At 39.2% G+C, this 23,025-nt stretch overlaps 1 protein-coding gene across 1 annotated transcript in view; it reads left to right on the top strand.

Moving 5' to 3' along the window:
• The window catches only part of LOC103474938 (calsyntenin-2), a 280,107-nt gene extending 270,694 nt beyond the window's left edge, over window positions 1–9,413 (top strand). Inside the window, exons 16-17 of the mRNA XM_008426222.2 lie at window positions 3,378–3,562; window positions 5,934–9,413. Coding sequence (XP_008424444.1) covers window positions 3,378–3,562; window positions 5,934–6,146 — 398 coding nt within the window. The 3' untranslated portion in view covers window positions 6,147–9,413. The remainder of the gene's footprint in view (window positions 1–3,377; window positions 3,563–5,933) is intronic.
• The last annotated feature ends 13,612 nt before the right edge of the window (window positions 9,414–23,025 follow it).

The raw sequence follows: 23,025 nt of genomic DNA, 5'->3' as shown, positions 1-23,025 counted from the left end.
GTTTGCTTGGGCAACTGATATTGATAATATCAATAATGGTGAATTATAGTTCTCAAAAATAAAATTTCAAGGCAGACTTTCAAGCTGAACAACTTAAAAATATCTAAAAAGTGACAATTGAAAGATATTTTCAGCTGCTATATGGATGCTTTACATTATGCTTTCCATCTGTCTGAGCTTTTTCACCAACGTTCATCTCATAATGTTTATCATGAGAATCAACCAAAGCAAAGTAAAGGTCAGGATTAGGGGGCAGTTTGAGCTCAGGTAGGAAATGCGGGGCTCTATTAAGGTTTTCTTATGATTCATTTACCGTCACTCTTCATTTCAGGCATGGACTAAAAAAAGAAGAGAGAAATACCTTCTTGTGCTGCCTACAGTTTGAACGTGGATAATTAGGAGAGAATACTGATTACTGAAGATTCACATACCAACCCAATTCTGACAAGAGCAATAAATGTTTTAACTCACCTGAGGGAGTTTATGAAGAGTTCACAGACAAATGCAATTATAAAGCAAAAAATCAGATAAGTTTTGACAGATTCTTTTCAGGAAGAGCCTAAAATTTACCGGGGGAAAAAAAAAGTAGAGAAGAAAAATCTGAATTATTAAAGAAGCCCATTCTGGCATATAATGATCTAATTTGATTCAGGGAGACGATTAACAGTCACAGAGTAATGGCTGCATAACCTGAAACAAAATATCTTAAGAGAAGAGGTGTGGACTCAAGTCACAAATTTAATGACTTAAGACTCGACTTGATAAAAGCATTAAACCCTTTGGGCTTGACTTGGACTTTCACATTATTATTTAATGTGAATGTTTTGTGACAGTAGCTGTTTGTCCAAGTGGGTTAACGGATAAAGAACTGTCAAAGAAAATAGCAAAATGATCCGACAGGGCAATATCAGTTACAGAGACATTGGAAATACTCACAGCCTTACTGATAACCAGGTCCAGTGTGTGTCCCTGAGTGTGTGTCGCTTGTTTGACATGTTGTGTTAGACCAAAACTCTCTAATATATTACAGAGCTTTTTAGCCCCTCGGTCTTGGGGGTTGTCATCATGAATGTTGAAATCACCGACAATTATCAAACAATTGTAATCAATACATATGAGAGATAGAAGCTCATTGAAGTATTTTCATCAACGGGGGGGACTCCAACCCGATCCCCTTTTCAACAGTGGGGGGGGGGGCATTAAAAACACAGGGGGGGTGCATTAAAAACGAAGACAGTGAGACAAGAAATAAAAAGAAATTAAAAACATTAAAGACTTAAAAAGAAATTAAAAACATTAAAGTCATAAAAACATGGAAGACATCAAAACCCGCACTCTAACCCTAATTTAGCCATAAGCAACTCTAAACAGGTGGGTTTTAAGTTGAGATTTAAAGGCACCCAGTGTTTCAGTTGTTTTACAGTTTTCTGGAAGTTTGTYCCAGATCTGTGGTGCATAGAAACTGAATGCTGCTTCTCCTCATCTGGTTCTGGGGATGCAGAGCAGACCAGAACCAGAAGATCTGAGGGATCTAGACGGTTGGTACAACAATAACAGATCTTTAATGTATTGTGGTGCTAAACMGTTCAGTGATTTATAAACTAACATCAGTATTTTAAAGTCTATTCTTTGAGCTACAGGGAGCCAGTGTAGGGACTTTAAAACTGGTGTTTTGTGCTCTATCTTCCTGGTTTTAGTGAGAACCCGAGCAGCAGCGTTCTGGATCAGCTACAGCTGTTTGATTTGTTAGTCAGACCTGTGAAGACGCTGTTGCAGTAATCAATGCGGCTAAAGATAAACGCATGGATGAATTTCTCTAGATCGTGCTGAGACATAAGTCCTCTAATCCTGGAGATGTTCTTCAGGTGATAGAAGGCCGACTTTGTGACCATCTTAATGTGGCTCTGAAGGTTCAGGTCAGAGTCCATCACTACTCCCAGGTTTCGGGCCTGATCGTTGGTTTTTAGTTGTAATAACTGAAGCTGTGCATTGATTSTRGTTCGCTCCTCTTTAGGTCCAAAGATAATAACTTCAGTTTTGTTTCTGTTCAGCTGGAGAAAGTTTTGGCACATCCACACATTGATCTGTTCTAAGCATCTATTCAGTGATTGGATGGGTTCAGAGTCACCTGGTTAATAAGGGTAGCGGGTTGGAGTCCCCCCCCGTTGTTGAAAAGGGGAGCAGGTTGGAGTCCCCCCCGTTGTTGATAAGGGTAGCGGGTTGGAGTCCCCCCGTTATTGAAAAGGGGAGCGGGTTGGAGTCCCCCCCGTTGTTGAAAAGGGGAGCGGGTTGGAGTCCCCCCCCGTTGTTGAAAAGGGGAGCAGGTTGGAGTCCCCCCCGTTGTTGAAAAGGGGAGCGGGTTGGAGTCCCCCCCAATGGAGTTTTTTTTTTTTTTTTCCTGCCTATTCGAAGGGTAGAACTTTGACTTGGCGGGAAAATTACTGGGTTTTTTTTTATTGTTTATTCAATGTTGCATAACTGTATTTTTGTGTTTATTGATGTAAAGCACTTTGAAATGCCTTGCTGCTGAAATGTGCTATACAAATAAAATTTGATTGATTGATTGATTTATTTATTTTGAGCTTGAACTGTTTCAATAGTACCGCTATGCGGTTCTGACCATTTGTTAGTGTTTCCTCATCCTGCATGCTGCTGTTGTACCTGCTTTTCTTCTGCACCCCTCGATGAAACAGAGACACTTACACTGGTGGAAAGGTTCTTTAATTAATATGTCACTAATAAAGAGGATCACATGTTTTTAGAATCCATTAAGGATAGCTTTATTAATTGCCAGGCAGTTTATGATAATTTACCATAACCCAATATATAACACTAGACAGAAAAATACTATTCTAAATGATGGATTAATGAATCTTAGTTTGATAAACATGTAGACTGCCAACCACAGCAGTGAGGCGACAACTGCTGATGTTGTCTCTCTACAATATCAGCAGTTGTAGAGAAAGTGAAAGGTCACTTTATGACCTTTCACTTGATGAGTCAAAGGTCACAAAGTGACTAATGTATGGGGTAATGTTTTCTTAACTTCTAATCATGGAGCCTAGAAAGGTTGGAACTTAGATGCAGTGTATGACTTGGAGTTGACCCAGAACATGCATGTCTTTGGACTTTGGACTCAGCTCGGAACCTTCATATGTTAACTTGGGATTTGATTTAAGACTTGGAAGATTGTCAGGGGGAGAGAACTTGTCTTGATTCTCTCTGTGTTTATAATTACTCATAAAAATCTCCAACTAACTTACTGTTCTTCTTAACTAACAGCAAAATAAATCCAGACTAAATGATGTCCAGCTCCAACAGAGAAGCTGCTTCTGCATCCCATCAACCTCATCTGCTTCCTCTCCTTCTGTCCTCAGGTGTTCCGAGCGCCGCCACCGTGGTGATCGTCATGTGCATCGCCGCCCTGGTGGTAGTGGTGGTGCTGGGCATATACCGCATCCACGTGACCCACCAGCAGGAGGTGAAGCAGGGGGAATCGGTGAAGGAGGCAGACACAAACTGGGAGGACTCGGCTCTGACGATTACAGTCAACCCCATGGAGGTAGGAGTGACGAGCACGTCGATGATCAGAATGTCTGCAAGATAAATGGGGCTTCCTCCAGTGTTTTAGCTGTAAGTTAGTGAAATCTAACTCCAGCATAAGTCCTTTGGTCACCAGTCAGAGATTCTCCAGATTTGATAAAATTTTGACCTGCTGATTTAAGTTTGGACGATTTTGATTTACAGTGCTCAAAATATTTATTTGAATCCTTACAGCAGTAAGTTGTCAATTTTCTTAATGCAGCATGCTTTTTGAGATTTTATAACAAAAACATAATGACTACAGAGTTGACCTTTTAGACCGTCTATTGCACATTAGCGACATAGTAAGCACAGTTATTATCATTAACTATGGATGTCAGTATCAGTGGACGCTTCCTAGGACATGTAGCCTCTTACCTTAACTCTTAGACTTCGAAAACTTCCAAAATGTTCAAATCCTGCATGTTCCATCAAAGACTGAGGAAGAAAATTCAAAAGAATAAAGCAAAGCAGCTTTTCAGCCTTCCTGGTTTCTGCTGAAGTGGGATCCAGATAAAGCCTCTCCTTCACCAATCAGACGAAGCTTATACCAACTTGTACGTGCAAATTGAAGTGGTATGGCAGATGGCTCTTTTTCAACAATTAAAGTACCAAAATGTCCTGGAGCTGCGGAAGTTCAGTGTCTGCTGTAAGTAGCCTGAGCCAATACCCAACATTCATCTGGATAAAATGCTGTTGTCTATTAATTGCATCTTTCTGCATTTGTGTTTCTTTTACTTTCAGTTTTAAAACCAACATTGAAAATAGCTGATTTTCAGTTTTCTTGTTTCATTGACAACTTCCACACCAACCACAGTTAGCACTTAACCAATGTGTGTTTATTGTTTGCAAATATGTTATTTTTTTCCTTCCCAGCAGTCAGCGGGAAGAACTAGCATGCTAGCTTCATGCTAGTTCATGTTAGTTCATAAAGCATGAACTAGCTTCATGCTATATGCTGAAGCTAGTTAACTTCAGCATATAGCATGAAGGCTAACTGGATAACAAGTGGTTTATTGGGGTGATTTCTGCTGATGGTGGTGTCTTTGCCACTTCTGCTGTCATTTTTAGGCTCAAAAATGTTACCCCTTCTAAACTAGTTGGAAATTTGATACATATTTGGTATTTGGTAACAATGCAATAAAAAAAGAAGGAGCATCAAAGATTTCTGCAGGGTATCTGGGCTAAAAAGTACAATTCCTCTGTATGATTATGAATCCTCATACCTGGAACTTTGCGATGTCTCTGAAAACTTGGTAAAAAAAATTTGGGGAAAAGTCTTTTGAACAAAACCCAGCTGCCTGGCTCATCTTTGGCAAGCAGTTGTGAAGCATGCAAGCATGCCACAACAGTTTGGCAGACCTTCTTTTGGCTGACAAGAAAGCCCCCCTTCTGTTTGTTTTGGGATACAGAAGAAAGTCATTACAGCTCAAAAATGTAAGACTCAGTCACATTTCATGTGTCTGACAAAAGGAGGACTTCAACTACTAACCCCTCACTTCAGGACTTCTTCTTAATTGCTGCCCTACCCGCTTTGATCTGTGAGGTACATCTTCCCTGAAGTGTGTGACAAATACAACCCAAACCCAGATATTTACACACACTGTTTCAAGCGACACTTGAAGTTTAATTTAGACAACATTTTTAAAGTTTTAGGCCAGTTAGGACTGCCAGAATTGTCTGTTTGCAAAATGCAAGAATTATAAGCACAATATTTTTCAGAAGAGTTTTCTGTTTTTAAAGTCTGAAGTTAATATTTAGATTATAAATATGTCTTCTGATTGATTTATTCAGAGCAAGTACACTGCTTCGTTGAGTCAAATCATGCAAAAATAAAATGACATCAAAAAATATCAGGGGGGAAGTTAATTAGAAAGGCACTAAAGGACCAGGATGTGAATTTTGACATGTACTATGGTCCAGTGAAACTAAAATTGTGTTTTTTTGGCCATTTGAATAAAAAAATGAGCAGGTGAAAGCATGAGAGCACCATTCCAATGGTGAGGTACGAAGGTGGCAGCATCATGATGTGGGGGTGTTCACCACAGTAGATGCCATCATCATGAGGACGGAACAGTATGTGGTCCATGTTTTCAAAGCCCTAAACAAGGAATGAGTCACAAATCTAGCAAACTATTCTGAGAAGATTGTGTAAGGAAACCCAAAACATTTGACCCAATTCTTACAATTAAAAAAGTATTTGACCAAATACTAATTCAATTTATGTAAACATATATATATATTATCTCTCTCATTATTCTGATATAATAATTTATATGACTCTCACCTAAACAAGGAAGTTTAATCTTCCTTGTGGTGACAAAAAATGGGTTGTATTTTTGTCACCACAGAATTTGAAGAACCGCACTGCAGGGGAGGAAGAGGCCAGCGAGGAGGAGGAAGAGGACGAAGAGGAGGAGGAAGAGGATGAGGATGAAGAGGATGAAGAAGTCACCAGCGATGAATCAGATGACAGCGAGGAGGAAGTGGACGTCCAGCTACCCAGGATGCAACGCTCGAGTGAGAAGCCCCGAAGATGGGACAAACCAACAATATGCTATTGAAAACACACATTCACACACTCATTCGCTCACTCCCACACACACACACACACACATACACACACACACGCATTCTGTAACACATCCTCGATGAAATCCCACATGAGACGGCTGTAAACAACAACAAAAAGGGGCTTCACGTGCTTGAAAAATAAAGTATTGTTGCCCCCTAGTGGAAGATTGTATGAAAACACAAACAAATGCAGATCAGAGAAACAATGGGGCGCTAGAACTGCTTCTCCAACAACAAAGCTCCACAAATCTGGGTCATTCTCGGAGAGATGATAGCTCTCCCTCATTTCTACTGTCTTCTGTGAGAACAAGTTGTAAGAAACCCATTTTTTGTCGACTCGGTCCCATCTATCCAGTTTGATGTGTAAAATTCCACAGTAAGATTTCTGATGTCCCCACATTAAAAATGCAAAACAGCCTTTATTTAAGAAAAAAAAAAATGGAGTCGCGAAAGTAAAGAAAATTAGACTATTTTTTGTTTTGTATACTTATTATTTATCTGTCTTTATTCTAGCCAATATGGCAAAGCCAGGTGATTTTACAGAAAAAGCATATTTTCAATGGTATTTTAAAAAAACAAAGAAAAAAAAAGATCAATGTGCTGTTTCAGATGTCATGTCGAATTAGCAGCCAGCTCTACGTTCTGGGTTTTTGAGAAAAGAAGAGGAGTCTCCTTGTACATTTTTATACGCTCCCTTCTTGTAAATATCAAGTATAGTAAGTGACAGCCCTCCTCATCCTCCTCCTTTATCACCGTCCTGAAATGTTCAACAACCCTCCTCTCTTCACCTGTACACACCACACGTCACCTGTTCATATGTACGGACACACTCTGATCCCTTAGCCTGCAAGAATACAACCCCCAAGTCTTCCCCCCCACCAAACTGGTTCCAAGACTAACTGGGATCCACAGCAGAATGTCTTTATGTTTGAAATGGTGAAGCATCTAGAAACCTCTTTACTGGCCTAAAATGGAGAGACCTGAGAGAAACAAGTGGAATAAAGTGATCATTTTGTCTGAAACTTTTTCTCACATCTCCTTAATTCAAGACAAAAGCAGCAAAACACCAAGCTTCACCGGTATTAAGAAATCAGAGTTAGCACTAGAATGACAGACTATTGTTATCTATCCTCTTCATGCTGTCTTAGTATCACCAGTAAGTAATGTATGTCAAGGCTTTGCAGTTGGACTCAGTATTGCAAATTTAAATCGCATTTAAATGCGATTGATATAAATAAATTGTCACCAACTGGTCTTTACAAATCCTGCTTTGTGCAGAATGCTGAGGCATTTTATACTTTTTTATGGTTTAGCTCCAGGACAAGGACATTGCAGCTGACATTGACGTTAATTCAAATGTATGTGCGAGTGCTTCTGTAGGTGCTGCAGTTTTGTTGTACTAGTCAAGGATTTTCAAGCTGTCGTTTTGAGAAATGTTCTCTCAAAAATACAGATTATAGCCGCCATTATCAACAACTTTCAGGAAAAAAAAAAAAGTAATCTTACAGCTGTGAGTCTTCTTGAATTATATTAGGCGACATCCCAAGCTAAAGGATTTGAAGTTGACGTTTTAAGCTGTCTCTAGCATATTCACCATAGAGACAGGTTGAGGTTGTAAGGTCAAAAGTTAAAGAAATGATTAACTTAAGCCTAAAGTTGGCTCTATTTGCCATTTCAAAAACTATTCCACTGAGGTGCAAATGACATCCTGTAGTAGGCAGCTCCGGCTTTTGCATCCGCAAAAATGTTGGGTTTGATTCCTAAAACTGGTTAAGTACAAAACATCAAAAGAAAGGAAACAACCAGCAGACTAACTCTCTGTTGATGAAATTTGAAGAAAAAGCTTGGAAACGTCGGCTGAACATACAGTTAGTTGCCTTTCTAATAGATTCTTATTTTGCTTCCTGTGACGTTTATCTAACAATTGCTAACTCTGAGTCTTCTTTCCATTAACTTCCACTTGAGATTAGCATGATCAGGGAAAACTGATCCAAGTAACTAAATACAAAGGATAGAACATTTTGAGTAGAATTGTTTGGTGTTAAAAAAACTTTATTTGTACGTTTTAAGCCCATGATGACTTGGGGTCATTGCAGGGGATCTGTACGCATAGGGCGGGGAAACATGTTCTTTCAGAGGTTGGGAAGCTGAAACAGATTATGAGAAAGATTAAACTGGAGTCAGTCTTGTTCTGACACAATTTTACAACGTTGTCCGAATCGTCCGAATTGTGTTGTTAGTTTTGACTCTCGTTTCTGAACCAAAGATCTGCAGCTCTAGTATGACACCTGGTGGCCATAAAAATAATTGTCCAATTGAAGAATCCTACTTCACTACACATTTCCTTACCAAATGACAAACTTAAATACAAAAATATAACACATGAAGTTAAATTATAGCTGCAATAAAATGACATCAGAGAGAGAAATTTTAAACTTGTCAAATTGTTCTATTTCTTATGCGTTTATCAAATCAACTGCTTATGGTCCAAAGTCATTTAAAGTCAATTCAGTCATTTAAACATATGGTTGCCAATTTCTTGTGTGTTACTTGTCATATATATTTTGCAGTATATTCTGCAGGAGTACGTAATCCTAGTGCATTTGCCTACACTTAAATCTACAAAATGGAGAGATGGTCTGGTGCAGCTGTGGGAGAAGTGGAAACAAAATGAATACAGATTTCATGAGTCACTTTTCACTTGCTCAAAGACCTCAGATGGGAGTTGTTTCATATCAAAGTGAAAGGGCATTACTCTCTGACTGTGGCCGTCCTGATCCAGTCTGGTTGTACCGTTTGATAGCAGAGAAACCAGTCTGATGAGGACAAATCGAAGCTTTGTTTTGTTTTTTGGCCTCTTCTAACCTGGTGAGCCTCAAGTTCTTCTCTTGAGGGCAAATCTACTGTATGTGTGTACCGTAAGCTCTATTGTATCTCCATGTACAGCTCTGACATGTTGTTTAGGAATTTTCCTCATCTGCCTTGAAACCTGGTCTTGTGATATCACCTCCCCTCCCGCACCCCCAACTTAAAGCTTTGGTGGATTTTGCATCGGCCCGATCCCCAGTGTTGTCCTGACGTTTGTTTTAGAAGAGGACATTGGAATTAACATTGAAACCTTGTATAACGTGTACATTTTTTTTTTGTTTTTGTTTTTTTTTTTGTTTGTTTTTTGGACTCTTTGTTCTGTTTTTCTTTGGAATGGTCACTACAGCACTTTCTGTAAATTGGCCAATAAAAACTTGTTTTTGAATGAAGTTGTGGGAGCTTTTTCTGGTGAGTGTAGTGAGTGAGTGTTTCTGCCGTAAGGATGGGAAACACCATCCATAAAGTTAGCTGTGCAGTGAATTCTGGGTTATTGTAATAGGTACTATATGGAGCGTAATTAGTGCCCAATGTGTACCTTTTAAGGCCTTGCTTCTAAAGACGTAATTCTTAAATAGTTATTTTTTTACCTCCCATCTTACCAGGACACCTTTACACCTAAATGTAGCAATAATTTTCGTGTTTAAGCTGCTGAGAAGGAATTAAAAATTATTTTTAGGCCAATGGAATAGAAAACATCTGTTTCAAAATATTAGCAAATCTTTTGGATGTTTTACAAAGTGCTTTGCTTTGTTTGTTTTGAGCTGATGAAAGTGAAAAAAAAATAAAATTGTAGTTCTGAAGACATGGAAGTCCTTAACTTGGTGATGTTGATATGTGTAATTAAAGGTTTAGACATTAGAACCACAGATATGAACAAACATGTGCAGTTGAGTTTAGACAGGGACTTCAATTTGGATTGTTTAAAAAGGTTTTAATTGGGATCCTTTATTTACGTAGGTAAATTGAAAACCTGGTTCTAGCTGCACTCTGGGAGCAGCTGGGCCAACGTTCCCAGCCTATAAATCTGGCTGCTCTCCCCAAAGCAAGCAGTCTGGGTATTTTTGTTGGGTGTTTGTTTTAGTTCTGGCTGACTGGCTTTGCTTACGCTGCAGCAGGCAGTTTTGTTATTAGCTTGGGATTGCCAAACTAATCACAGTAACACCTTCTTAATGAATTCAGGAAGATGGATTTTTTTTTTTTTTTTGCTCCCAGCACCAGTCAGAGCTTTTGGCAACGGGAAATAATTAAAGCAAACACTGTTTTTATAGAACATCTTGGGACCAGCACAGTTAAGAATGGCGTATATTGAACACTGACATTTATTTGAATGAACACTGACGTGATTGTCCTCTTAACACAGCAAAATGCTCTCGTTTTGTTGAAATGCCAGACCGCCGGAGAACAATAAATATGTTGTTTTCTTTTGTAAGCCACTAGGTGAATGATAAAGTAACAAAACTAATCTTTTTACAAAGGTAAAAAAAAAAACACCACTAGTTCCATGTCTAGTGGGTTGAAAGGCGCTCAACTCGCTCAGCTCCTCGTGGTCCGGTGCTCGCTCCAGACGCACGGTGAACAAATTACCTCACTGCATAACTGCGGACATTCAACACATAATCATGCGGGTGGGTGTTGCTCCCAAGCTGGTTGTGACGACCCAAAGTTTCTATCATCTGAAAAATAATAGCCTGCATCTAAAACTTGAAGTTTGATGACAAGCAGGAAATTTAGCCTCACTTAAATTAGCCTGGAGGATTGCAATCCCAGATTTAGCTGTGAAATGAATTAGAGTTCAGAGGTGATATTAGTAATTCAGTTCTGAAATGATTTCATATTTTGAAATTACCCATACAACCCGAACACAGAGACACACGGGATAAACAACCATGTGCACACACACACACACACGCACACACACACCTTACGACAATGTGCAGGGAGAACATGTGAAGTCCCTGAAGGATTTGAGTGCAGCAACTTCTTGCTATGAGTCAATTGTGTCACATGCAGCATCTAAGAAGTCAATTTATTTCAGTAATTTTATTCAAGAAGCAAAACTAATATATATGTCATTTACATAACATTGAATTTTAAAGAGAAGCTGAATTTTATGTTTCCATTAGCTGTACGATTAGTCATCTTTTGCCAGAGATATATCCCTCCGTGCAGAATAAATCAATATGATTTGTTAATTTACCTTTGCTGAATTGAAGTTTTGAATCAAACAAACTTGTTAGTTATACTCCAGTTTACTGCGTTTGGTCATAATGTGACCAAACACAGCTGGTATAGTAACAAGTATAATGAAAACATGACTCACTGGCTGAACAGGAATGGAAAACAGCTTTAATATCACTTCTGTTTCCTTTATTGTTCTCATTTTGCTTACAATCAAATGTACATATACAGCAAAGTCTATCATTATTCATCTCTTGAGCCTCAATGCTGGAATAACTTCCCTCAGTATCTAATGGAATGTTTCCATCTAGTGGTTAAAAAGTACAGCAAAGACTTTCAAAACACTCTTTCAAGATCTCTCTCATATTTAAGCCAATCAGAATTGCAGTTACAAAAAAAAAGCCGAGGAGATCCTGTGAAATAATTTGTAATTCTGTAAGCCAGTGGCCATTTTCCTGCCTTCAAAGCTCACATTAGATCACATTAGAGTATTCTGCAACAAAGGCTGTGAAATCAGAGCATGACTGAGGCATCATGCCAGCGAAGGTTGACACATGAACATGAATAATGAAGCTCAACTTGCCTCAAACAGAGCCTCATTCTCTATGTATTATTCAATATGTAGCTTTTCAGTCCGGCATACAGCCTTCACTGTAACCCTGAACAGAGAGATGGATTTTACAGCACATTTCTTTTGAACAAAGAGATGCATATGTAATTTAACACAAGAAGTTGACCGAGAGCAAAAATTAAATCATGACCACCAGATCAAACATTTTGAGCCAGAGGAAGGGTCAAGCTGACAGTTTAATGTAGCAGCTGAGGGATCGCTGAGGTGTGCAGGGAATTTGAAAAACTCTGAAATCCTTCACTGTGGAAAATGTGAAGTTGGATGCAGCTCTGTTTGGTTCCCACGGTGAGTGATGGCCTTCACCCCGGCCAGACTAGTGTCCAGCAGCACAAAACAAGCAGCAAAGCAGAGAACGCTTTAAAACTGCTTGTACTCTATTTTCTGACCCCAGGCCAGCTGGGTATTCATTGAGCCAAGGTTACTATGACTGTAAAAGTACCATAAATCATTTTTAGAAGAAAATGAATATGATTCAAATCTGGCTCACATGATAATCAAATTATCCACCAATAACTATGACAAAAAAAGTTTTACTGTTCAACTTCTTGGTTTAATTTGTCCAATCCTTTGAAAAATGATGGCATATCATTTGATATATAAATATTGATTTACAATCACTATCACAATGTCAGGATGTGCCAAAATGACAGAGGGATACAATATTTGGAAATTCTGCTTTCCCATAATACATTTGGCCACTAAAATTAGCTTTAACTGACCTTTATTCCCACAACTAATAGAAATCGTAGAGAGAACTGAGAATTGTATGTTTTGCGGAGCGTGAAGAAGAGACATTGATGGTGGAGCACAAACAGTTCAGAGGGGAACATTCATTAGTTATCACAGAACTCTCTCTGCAAAATTAACAAATAGTGTAAAGTTATGCTTTCCTTAAATTGTGCAGCTTTATTTTGACACTAAGCTTTTGATGTGAGTTGAGCTAATTTTTTTTTTTAGATATTGTGATAACTGGTGTTTTCATAATTCTGTTCGATTCCATTTGTAATCAATGATCAGTGTCATAACTGCTTTGATACTAATACATTTATAATACTAATTCATCTACTTGAATGAACTGATGTGGCCTAAGCTACTTTTTATTTCACTTTATCTTATTAACTGACTGAAAATTTAAAAATGCAACCCAATCGAAAAATATTGTTTTAAAAAAATATAAAAATCCTAACTGAAGCGGGTAATGGGTCCGTTAACCCAGGAGGCTGGGTAATACTGCTAAATTATAGTTTAAAAACAAGTTATTTTTTTAATCCTTAAGTTTTTAGGTTGGTAGCGAGATAAACTGGAGTGTGTGAAAACTCACTTTGAAGAAGCAGCACAAACCAGCACTTCACACAAATCCACAGTGGAGAACAGAAAATACTGTTCTGTGTAAACAGCCAAGAGCTTAGCTTGATCCTCCAACATTATCATAATCTGTGAAAATCCTTCCAGTTCCTGCTGAGGACATGCAGTACTGTCCTGCTTGGGAATGATTAGAGCCGCTGTTCTTTTCCGGCTAGTTTTAGTGAATTATTAAAAGTGTGAATGAGATGCTCTTTGTCCACAGATACACTGTGAACAGAAGTGAAAGTATGGAAAAACATTTGGCTCTCATTATCAACTGATCTCTTTAGGTAACTGTATTACTCATCTGTTTTGGTTTTTTTTTGGAGGGGTTCATTTTTGTTTACTAAAACTCATAAAGGAGTTAAAAGTCTGGTCCAGAACAACATTGCAGTTCAAAACCAAAAAAAAAAAGACCAGATTTTTGCAAAAGAACCATTACTTTTCACTTGAAATGTTACACAGTTATTGATTCAACACATTTGGGTGACATTTGTGGAAATTTGGAAGCAGCTTCTCTTTGTACGTACAACCTGAAAATAATATTCACTTTGCCTTTTGCAGCTGCAGTTAGATTGATGGGAAGCTCATTGCATTTGTTCACGCTGGAACTTAAGGAAGATTCACAGATGCCAGAGGTTCCCATAGTTTAGGGTGGGATGCTAAACTAATATGCAAGGTTTGATCATCCTGATTTTGAGATATAATGCCGAGCCAGAAATACTGGTTCCCAGACTCCTTGTGAGAAACCTCAAATTTAAGAAATTAGTGACTATGATATCAGACACTGAGCGTTTGTGACACATGTCAGCTGTTCTCATTTTTGAAAGGACTAATAAAGTGCTGCTTGAGTAGAAATCACCAACCTCTGCTTGGTAACTGAGAGTGACAGTTCATTAGGGGAAACTCTTTTTGTTCTTTTTTCTTTATTTCTTTTCCATTTCCGGTGCACTGCAGCAGGGCGCAGACATGAAGATGTATGCTTCTTCCTCATATCTGCATGGACACCACAGGAGAGTTAACTCCTCGGCACAAGGACCTGTTTATTCCCTGTATTTAAAATATGCAGGGAAGTAATGTGGCTTGAAAGAGGACTAGAGGAAGACATTTGCAGTCAGTTGTCACTGGTCTGACGCACCTGAATCAAATGGTTGAATTACTTTCCCAGTATGAAGTCAAGTTCTCCAGAGACCTCATTATTTGACTCGGGCATGTTGAAGCTGAAACGCATCTAAAAGTTGCAGGACACGGGCCCTCGAGGGCCGGATCTGAGGACCCCGGTTATAGATTTTTATTTTTTTTTTAGATTTGAATGATGTTTTGTCAGACTGTCAGTCTGGTTTCAGGAAGCAGCACAGTACAACTGCAGCTGCTGTCAAGGTGGAGAATGACATCACTGAGTCCCAAGGAGCACATAAATAATCTGGTGTGTAAATAAAACCTAAACCAGGTGTCTTTTACAGAAACAAGGCCTGTTTTAAATCTGATCAACAACATTCCTTCCTCTTTTGGGTTATGATGAAATGTCGAGTGTGAATTCACCTGAGCAATATCTCAAGATATATCATGCATGCAGCCACCGGCCGATCTTCTCTTTCTGTTTGTTGACGCCACATATGTTCTTTTTGTGCACAAATGCATTCTGGGACTAGTTCTCTCTTACCTGACATACTTTTATGATTGGGTCCCACAACAGGTGTAGACTACGTTCTCAGGCCTTTCTTCATGTTCCCAGAGTTCGAACAGATCTGGATAGGAGATCGTTAAAATTTGCCCCCCCTCTCCCCCTCTTCTTGGAACGACTTCCAGCAAGAGTCTAAAACTGACAAAGCGAGTGACACAACGTGAGCCGGCAGCGCTGCTGAAAGACCGTGACAAGAGTTTTGTTAATTGCAGTTGTGTTTGACAGCGAGTCATGATCTATTAGCTGATTTTATTACTTTATGCTTTGACGCTTTTAAAACGGTATGTCATGCCGTATGTCACGGCATGAATGTAAATGTTAGTACTTGCTACTGGATCCTAAAATAAGCTCAAAACTCTGTCACATTCAGTTTGACTTGTTTCATTTAAATCGCACCAATTCTGGATAAATCTCATGTCAAAGAAAAAAGAAAAAAAATATCCAATTCGTTTAAATATCTAGCTCATTAAATCCGATCATGCTGACAGTTTCAAAGTCATATTTTTGCTATTCTATCCTAGATATATGCCAGCATAATAAATTTAGTTTTGAGATAAAAGTAACACCACATTTCAGAAAAAGAACATCAGATCAGCATGTAAAACATGACTGTGGTATTGTGATGGTAAGGGGCTGCTTTGCTGCTTCACGACCTGAAAATCTTGTTGTTTGGAACCACGAATTTGTTGTTTCTGTTTGCTGAACCAAATCAGAAACTTGGTTCCTGCAGTGATCCACTGGATTTACACCAGTAAATCCACCTCTGAATGGCTGAACAATGACAAAATTGGAGTGGCCTAGTCAAACTCCTGACCTGAATTTACAATAATTCTGTAAAGATGAGTGGGCCAAACTTCCTCCACGGCGACCCACCAGTTATTAGGTTCAGGGAGCAATCACCTTTAAAACTTTACACAGGACATGTAGGTTTGGATTTTTTTTCCTCCCTTAATAAACATCTTCATTAAAAAGAACAAAAAACATTTGCTTACTTGTGTTGTCTTTGAATTTAAATCAGTTTGATGTTCTGAAACCCTGAGCTGTGAAAATATGCATAACAAATCAAGAAGACAGTAAACACTTTTTAGACTTTCCTGGCCTCAGAGCTTCACTCAGTCTGCTGAACACGGTTTGCCTCTCCTTCCTGAACAAGTTTAAATTCAGCATGTAAACTTGATTCCATAATCACTTCTTAAACTCAACAAGGGATTCCACACATCTGGCGCGTGCTGTCCGACAATTACGGCTCCTCACACTCCGGTGGGCAGCAGCAACACGCCATTTCACAGTCAAGTACACTTTAATCCACTTTGCTCTAATTACGGGGATAACATGGGAGTCAGGGGCCCGAAAAACAAGCCGAGCCTCTCAGAAAGGAAGGTCGTCACCTACAGCTTATACGGTGGCTGCTTCAACTTCAGCACAATGTAAAAAAAAATAAAACAAAATGTACAAATCAGATCCAACTTTCCATTTTCAACTAATTGAAATGGGGATAAGAGAAAGATGCTGAACGGAAGAAGCGGCACCAGGCCTTTAACGTGCTGGAACGTCACTGCTTTCCGAGGTGGAGACGTTTCCAAGAGTGGGAGATTTGACGCCCGTTTGTTCGCATGAGTTTCAGCGCAGACGGCTGAGGCTCCTGCTGTTGTGCTGCTTCACTGCCGCGTCTCACTGAGAGGTTTACAGCTAACCGAGGCCTTATTAATGTTACTCCAGCTGCTGGAGGAAAAGGTCAGCCGGAGCTGCGGGTCTCACGTCCTTCATACGTCTCGGGTTTTGGCGTCCATGTTAGGAACCGAGACATCCCGCGGGACTCGTACAGGGATCTATTTACACGCGTCAGGCTGCAGAACTGAAGACAGAAGAGGAGAAAAGGAAAAGAAGAGAGAAATGGAAGTTGGTAGATTTAGTTTGGATCGTCTATGGTTTCATTTTAAGCTTCTATGCAATAAACAGTTCAAGTGATTTACAATGACTTTCAAAGGTTTCCACCCCTCTTGAATTGTCGCAAAGTGAATTGTAATAAAAGTGTAAGGAAAATGAAATGTGGTTTTGACCATTTTTTTTTAAAGTGTGGCATTTGTTTGATACCCTTAGAGTCATTGGGTTACTGTATAAGATATTCTAAATATAAATGCAGCTTTTTTTGTGAAAGTAAAAGTATTTTACTGAAAGTATTAGTTCTCTTTTTTTCCCCAAGAAATCTGGAATTTCCCACAATTAAAATAACTTTCCTGAATAATCGGTTTTAGGACTTAGAGAGCTTATTCTATTACACACATGGATTTAGTGTTAAAGTGCTTCTGGATCCGCACATTACAATAAAACATTCACTTTTTTTTTTTTCAGGGGCTGCACAGTGGTGCAGTTGGTAGAGCTGTTGCCTTGCAGCACGAAGGTTCTGGGTTCGATTCCCGGCCCCAGTCTTTCTGCATAGAGTTTGCATGTTCTCCCTGTGCATGTGTGGGTTTTCTCCGGTTTACTCCGGTTTCCTCCCACAGTCCAAAAACATGAGTGTCAGGTTGTGTGTCTCTGTGTTGCCCTGCGACAGACTGGCGACCTGTCCAGGGTGACCCGCCTCTCATCCGGTACACTAGCTGTAGATGGGCACCAGCACCCCTCCCGACCCCACTGAGGGACAAGGGTGTAAAAAAATGGATGGAAAATTGCATTCACCTTTCAGCTGTTTTGACCATCCCGAATGATGCAGTACTAACACTCAACCAGATGGTGGCAGCTGTGACACTAAAGTATGAAATCAGGAAAACACATTTTTGACATTCATTCTGTCTGCTTAACTGTGTATTTAACTACTTTCTATAGTTAATTAATAATAAAAAAAACCTGATAAAGGAATATAGCTCTCTTGTTTTAATCAGTATGGCAAATATTGAGTGCATTGCAGCAGCATTCATATCATGTTTCATGTCACATCAGAGCCACAAACTTCAACGTGGAATTGTTGGAATTTTGGGACAATCTAACCAGACTAAATGTCAGATAGTTTCTTCTGTTTTATTCACAAAGAAAGTTCTAAAAGTGGAGAGCTTTCATTAAACAGTGGATTTTTTTTTTAACTCGTTATTTTTTCTGTAATTAATCCACCGTGAAACTCCAAGTAATATGTGAAAATAAGTGATGAAATAAACAGCAGTGGTGTCGTCGTCTTTCCATTCATCTGATGATTGAACAGAGTATTGATGTTCAAAACCTGGGACGTTGTTTTACAACCCAACCCTGCTTTTTATTTGCCAACAGTTTTCTTCCTGACCTGTCTTCTGTGTTTCTTGGTCTCCACGATGCTGTTTGTTCTCTAATAAAAATCGTGCATCATCCTTGAATGAATGCAATTTATAATCCTGCATTCATTTGTGTTGTTATGGCACATTAAATCTACAAAACATACACTAAAGTTTCCAGTTTAAATGTGACAAAGTGTAGTTTAATACTGCAAAAACACAAAGTAAGACGCCTATTAAACACTTGAAATAAGACAAAACTAACTTTTCAGTAAGCAGCAGCCGGATTCTTTAAATATTGATTTAAAAATGTATACTACATTACCCCGGGCGAATTATTTCACTTACAAGACATTTCTTCTATTTATAAGTGAAACAATCAGCCAATGAAACTCGAACTTTTTCATCAATATAAAGGAATTGTTTATTTGAAACAAGATCCTTTGTTGCTGAAAAGTTACTTATAAGTTAGTTTTGTCTTATTTCAAGTGAACTGAAATATTTTCACAAGAAACTAGACCAAATAAATGTTGCAAGACTTTTGTGTTTTTGCAGTAAAGTCACTGTATTTTTTTTTTAAAGCATTCTTTCTTGATGCTCACCTTTTTTTTGATCAATATGAAATCTAAAATAATTTCCTGTTGAGGGAAAAGTCTTCAATTCCTTTCAATTCAATTCAGTTGTGGTCTTCACACCCACTGAATTCCGTTTAACAATGTTTTACGTATTGTGGAAAAGTTTAACACGGTCACCTAAATCAGGATGATGAAGCATGAAAGGCCTCAAACCTGAATCCCTGCCTTTCATTGGCTGCTTTCCCATTTGCGCAACAAGCAAAGGGCACCGTTCAGGGCAGCCAGTGGGCCAGTGGACTCAGACCACTCTGTGGCTTGACGTCATGGGGGCACGTGTAGCTACCAAGGAATTAAACAGCCTTGGCGCACAGTCAGTGGCAACAATGACTGCAGTGTTTGTTCAGATGAAACAATGAGGTCACCCTCTGGCTTTTAGCATTTTCATCATCAATCTACCACTGAACAAACACTGGATTTCTATGCACAAATATAATGGTGCCGGAAGGCCGCGGCTTCCAATTAAATCTGTGTGTGTGTGTGTGTGTGTTTGAACCCGAGTATCGGCTTCTTTTTTTTTTTTTCCATCTCAGATGCAGAAAGGTGTTTTGTCTTTGCAGGCAGCAGTTAACATTTAGGAAAGGTTGAGACGGCACACAGGTGGTCCGACTGAAACATGTTAACAAGTTCAAGCCGGGGAACTCTGCAAGCAGCTTGTTCTGCTTCTCGTTTACTTTTTCCTCTTTTTTTTTTTTGTTAAGAAAAAAAAAGAAAAAGTGACACTGCTGGAGTCAATACTCTACTTGTTTGACAAAAAAAGAGAGAGACACACGCAAAGAAGATGAAGAGAGGGGAGGTGGTGGTGATGGCAGAGAGCAGAGGGAGAGAAGATGAAGGGACGATAAGAAACAGTTGCTGTTTGGCTTCGCACCGACTTCTCCTGCTGGGGATGTGTGGTGCTGAGGTGAGTGTGACTCATGCATATGCTCACTTAAATATAGACGTTAAGATGCTGAAGCAGGGCTGCTGAAATTAGAATTTAACCCTCAGACTGTGTATTAGCTCATTAGGCTGTTGTTTGGAAAACGGGGGGGAAAAAAGCCCTGCTCCCCTGGTTTCTATTCTCATGTTGTGATGTTTTGTTTGTTTTTTTTTTTTTTTTTTTTCTTCTGTTATCTTCTCTCCACTCAGTGGCTACCTGCCATCTCTCCTCCTTTCCCTTTTCCTATCTCTGTTCATTTTGAGCCAACTTTGGTCTGGTTATCAGCACCGTGTTCAGACTGGAGGAACAGGCTGTTCAGGAACCACGCGAGGAATGTTGGGAGAAAGCTGGCTGCAGCGGGCGCCATCACCGAGGCTGAGGGAGGCAACAACAATACATCAATGATCTGGAAAGTTGTCAGAGTCCGATGTTTTCTGTACAGATTCTTTTAAATATCTATTAAAATGGGCAGTAACTTTATACTTACATAATGGATCAGCATTTTAACTCCAGGCACTTTCACATATAACCTCTGGTAAAACGCCTACAACCAGAAAATGTCACTTTATCTTGTTTTATTTATCAGAATCATAAGCATGAAAAGTAAACAAACTTTAAATCTTTGCCTTTAAATATGACCAGGCACATTTATTCTCTGTTTTAACCTTGCTGCAGTCTTTGTTTAGCTCTAAAGCATTTGATTGCATAGATCCTCCTCTCTTAGGTTTGGACTATAGGTAGGAATTATTTAAATGATAATGTTCTCAAACAATCTAACTGGTAAATCTGATTGTGTTTGCCATTACTCCTAATGATGTTAGTGTGATCAATTTCAGTAATAAAAAGGTCACTTAAAAAGATAGGAAATGTCTTTCACAGCAGATGCTGTAACGACTGAAGATGCAGTGCTACGTTTCAGTGTCGTAACTGCGGCTTTCCTGAGCTGTAAAAGAAGATTCATCATGTTTACAGACGCACGTTTTAAGGGAAACTCTCACCTGAGCTGACCGGACGCTCTCTAAGGAATTTAGGTTAAAGCCGCAGTTTGGGGACAATTGAGATTGCCAGGAGGCCCCCTGCTGATCCATGCACTGTTCTTGATTTAGAACATGTATGGCTATATTTGTCTGTCGGGGCGGAGCGGCCCACAATTGTTTCAGCTGGCACACATACAGGATCCAGGCCAGCAGGATCCCAGTTCAGCTGATGCTGGATGTTAAAGCATTCGTTTTTTATTTACAAAACTTATTCTTGCGAGGCTTTGCGACATGACTTCAAAACAGCTGGCTGCACTGTCAAGATATAATAAATACGTCTCCACCTTGTTTTACCAGAAGAGTTTATGTTTACAGAGATAAACCATTCTGTGCTATAATAATAAAATTGTAAATCAGAGACTGAAAACAAAACCAGACAGATAAATGTGACTATGAAAGGCTGATTTTCCACCTTAGTTTTATTTACCAGTTCATTCAACAAATCAACTTGCCACTTTTCTGTGCCAGTTTGAAATAAGACCTACACTGCAGAAAACTGCAGCAAAAAACAAGTAAAAAAAAAACCCCAACACATTTAATTACACTGTTTAATGTAAACAACACATGTGCCGTTTGAACAAGTGTTTAAATAATTCATTAACAAATGTCTGAGTGAAGGTGAATGCAGCACAGAATGACCTGCAATTTACACAGTGGCTAAATAGAAAGTGGGGAAAAAATTCTCCCCAAACAGGTTTGAAGTGTGTCAATAAAGAATGTGTTACTACAACCTGATTCTTCACCATTCAAAGCTTTATGGGAAAATGTGAATAAGAAATCCTGTTAATTTCAGCTAACAGGTGTGCAGCAGAAGCCAAACACCTAAAACATGCAGGAAAAGTGGTTTCTTTGGACCAGGACTGAGAAACACTGAGCTAAAGCTCAACAGGGTCGGTGTGAGGACAACAGGGTTCATGTTCTACAGTGGTCCAGTCAAAGCACAGATGTCAGTCTAATAGAAAATTTGCAGCAGGACTAGAAAAAAGGGTTGTTCACATCTGATCCATATGAAACCTGACAGAGCCTGAAGCGTTTATCAGGAAGAAACGCAGCGTCCCGATGTGAGTCCTGACTGAGACCGATCCACACAGACCCCATGATGCAACTGCAGCCAAAGGTGCATCTACTAAATACTTAATAGAAAGGGGTGAGTATTTATGCCACCACTTATTCCACATATGTTAAATATCTTTATTAAAAAGCTTTTATTTTGTAAAAATCAGTTTTCCCTTTAATATTCAAGGGTTTCTAATGAGCCAGATTTTGATGATCTTTGCCAACTAATCACTTCTACTGCAGATGTTTAAAGCCGTTGCCACTTTCCAAACTTCCTGAACTAAAAACAAGTCGTCTCTTCACTTTTTGTGTACGCCAGCAAACCAGACTATATTAATTGATTGTTTGCAGCACATTACAGAGGCAAGATCAACTTATTTACATGGACTTTGCTTCTGTGTTTAGCGGCTATACAATTAACTGGTGTATCCATGATTTTTGTGGTAATGCTTGTTGAAAGCAGTAGAAGTGAGAACTACATCCTGCGTGTTGCTTCCACTTCATTAATTCTTTCCCGGGGACAGACTTGCAGGGCTGGAGCAGCTCGCCAGCCATCCATCTCCTTGATACCACAGGAAGACAGTTTTACATCCTCTCTTTGCTGCCGTAAATAAATCTCCCCCATTTCCACACTCCACCAGAATCTCTCTCAGTGTTTTGGCGCTGTGAAAAATGTTGCATTAAGTTGTACAAACTCCCCATTCAATCATTCTGTCTCTAAAGATGAACAAGTGGAAGCAAATAAAATGAAATCAAATAAAAATAAAATAAGTCCCAGGAACAAGAACAGATCGTGTATCGTTGATGTTACCGGGCTAATCTGCAGCTTTTACAGATCACAAAGTGGATCAGAGGCATAACTTACACTCTGAGGATTATTTGTCCTCTGAGGATTCCGCATGCTGTGAATAAATGGGAAATGCCAGCTTTTTTAAATGGGAGACAGGATTTCCCAGTTGAAATTTGGGATCTCTGCCTCTTTTGGAGCACTCAGCCGGTTTCCATGCACAGCCATCACCATGTCCATACGATACTGCAAAACATTGTACTTTTTTTTTGTTTGAATTTAACTACTGTGGAGGATTAATGTCTGGAGGATTAATGTGGAGGATTAATGTCAAATAAATGTTGCTCAAAAGACATCCTGAGTATATGCAGTACTCAGCTGATTTCAATTGCTGAAGGAACAAAGCTACCCAAACCAACCTCACCCCGAGTGAGAATATCACTCTTCCCTTGTACATATCATGAATTAACAAAGATTCACATTTTGTG

The sequence above is a fragment of the Poecilia reticulata genome, linkage group LG13 (assembly GCF_000633615.1).
Source record: "Poecilia reticulata strain Guanapo linkage group LG13, Guppy_female_1.0+MT, whole genome shotgun sequence".
NCBI lineage: Eukaryota > Metazoa > Chordata > Actinopteri > Cyprinodontiformes > Poeciliidae > Poecilia > Poecilia reticulata.
Note: the sequence above shows the minus strand (reverse complement) of the source record. Positions and strands in the feature narration are given on the sequence as shown.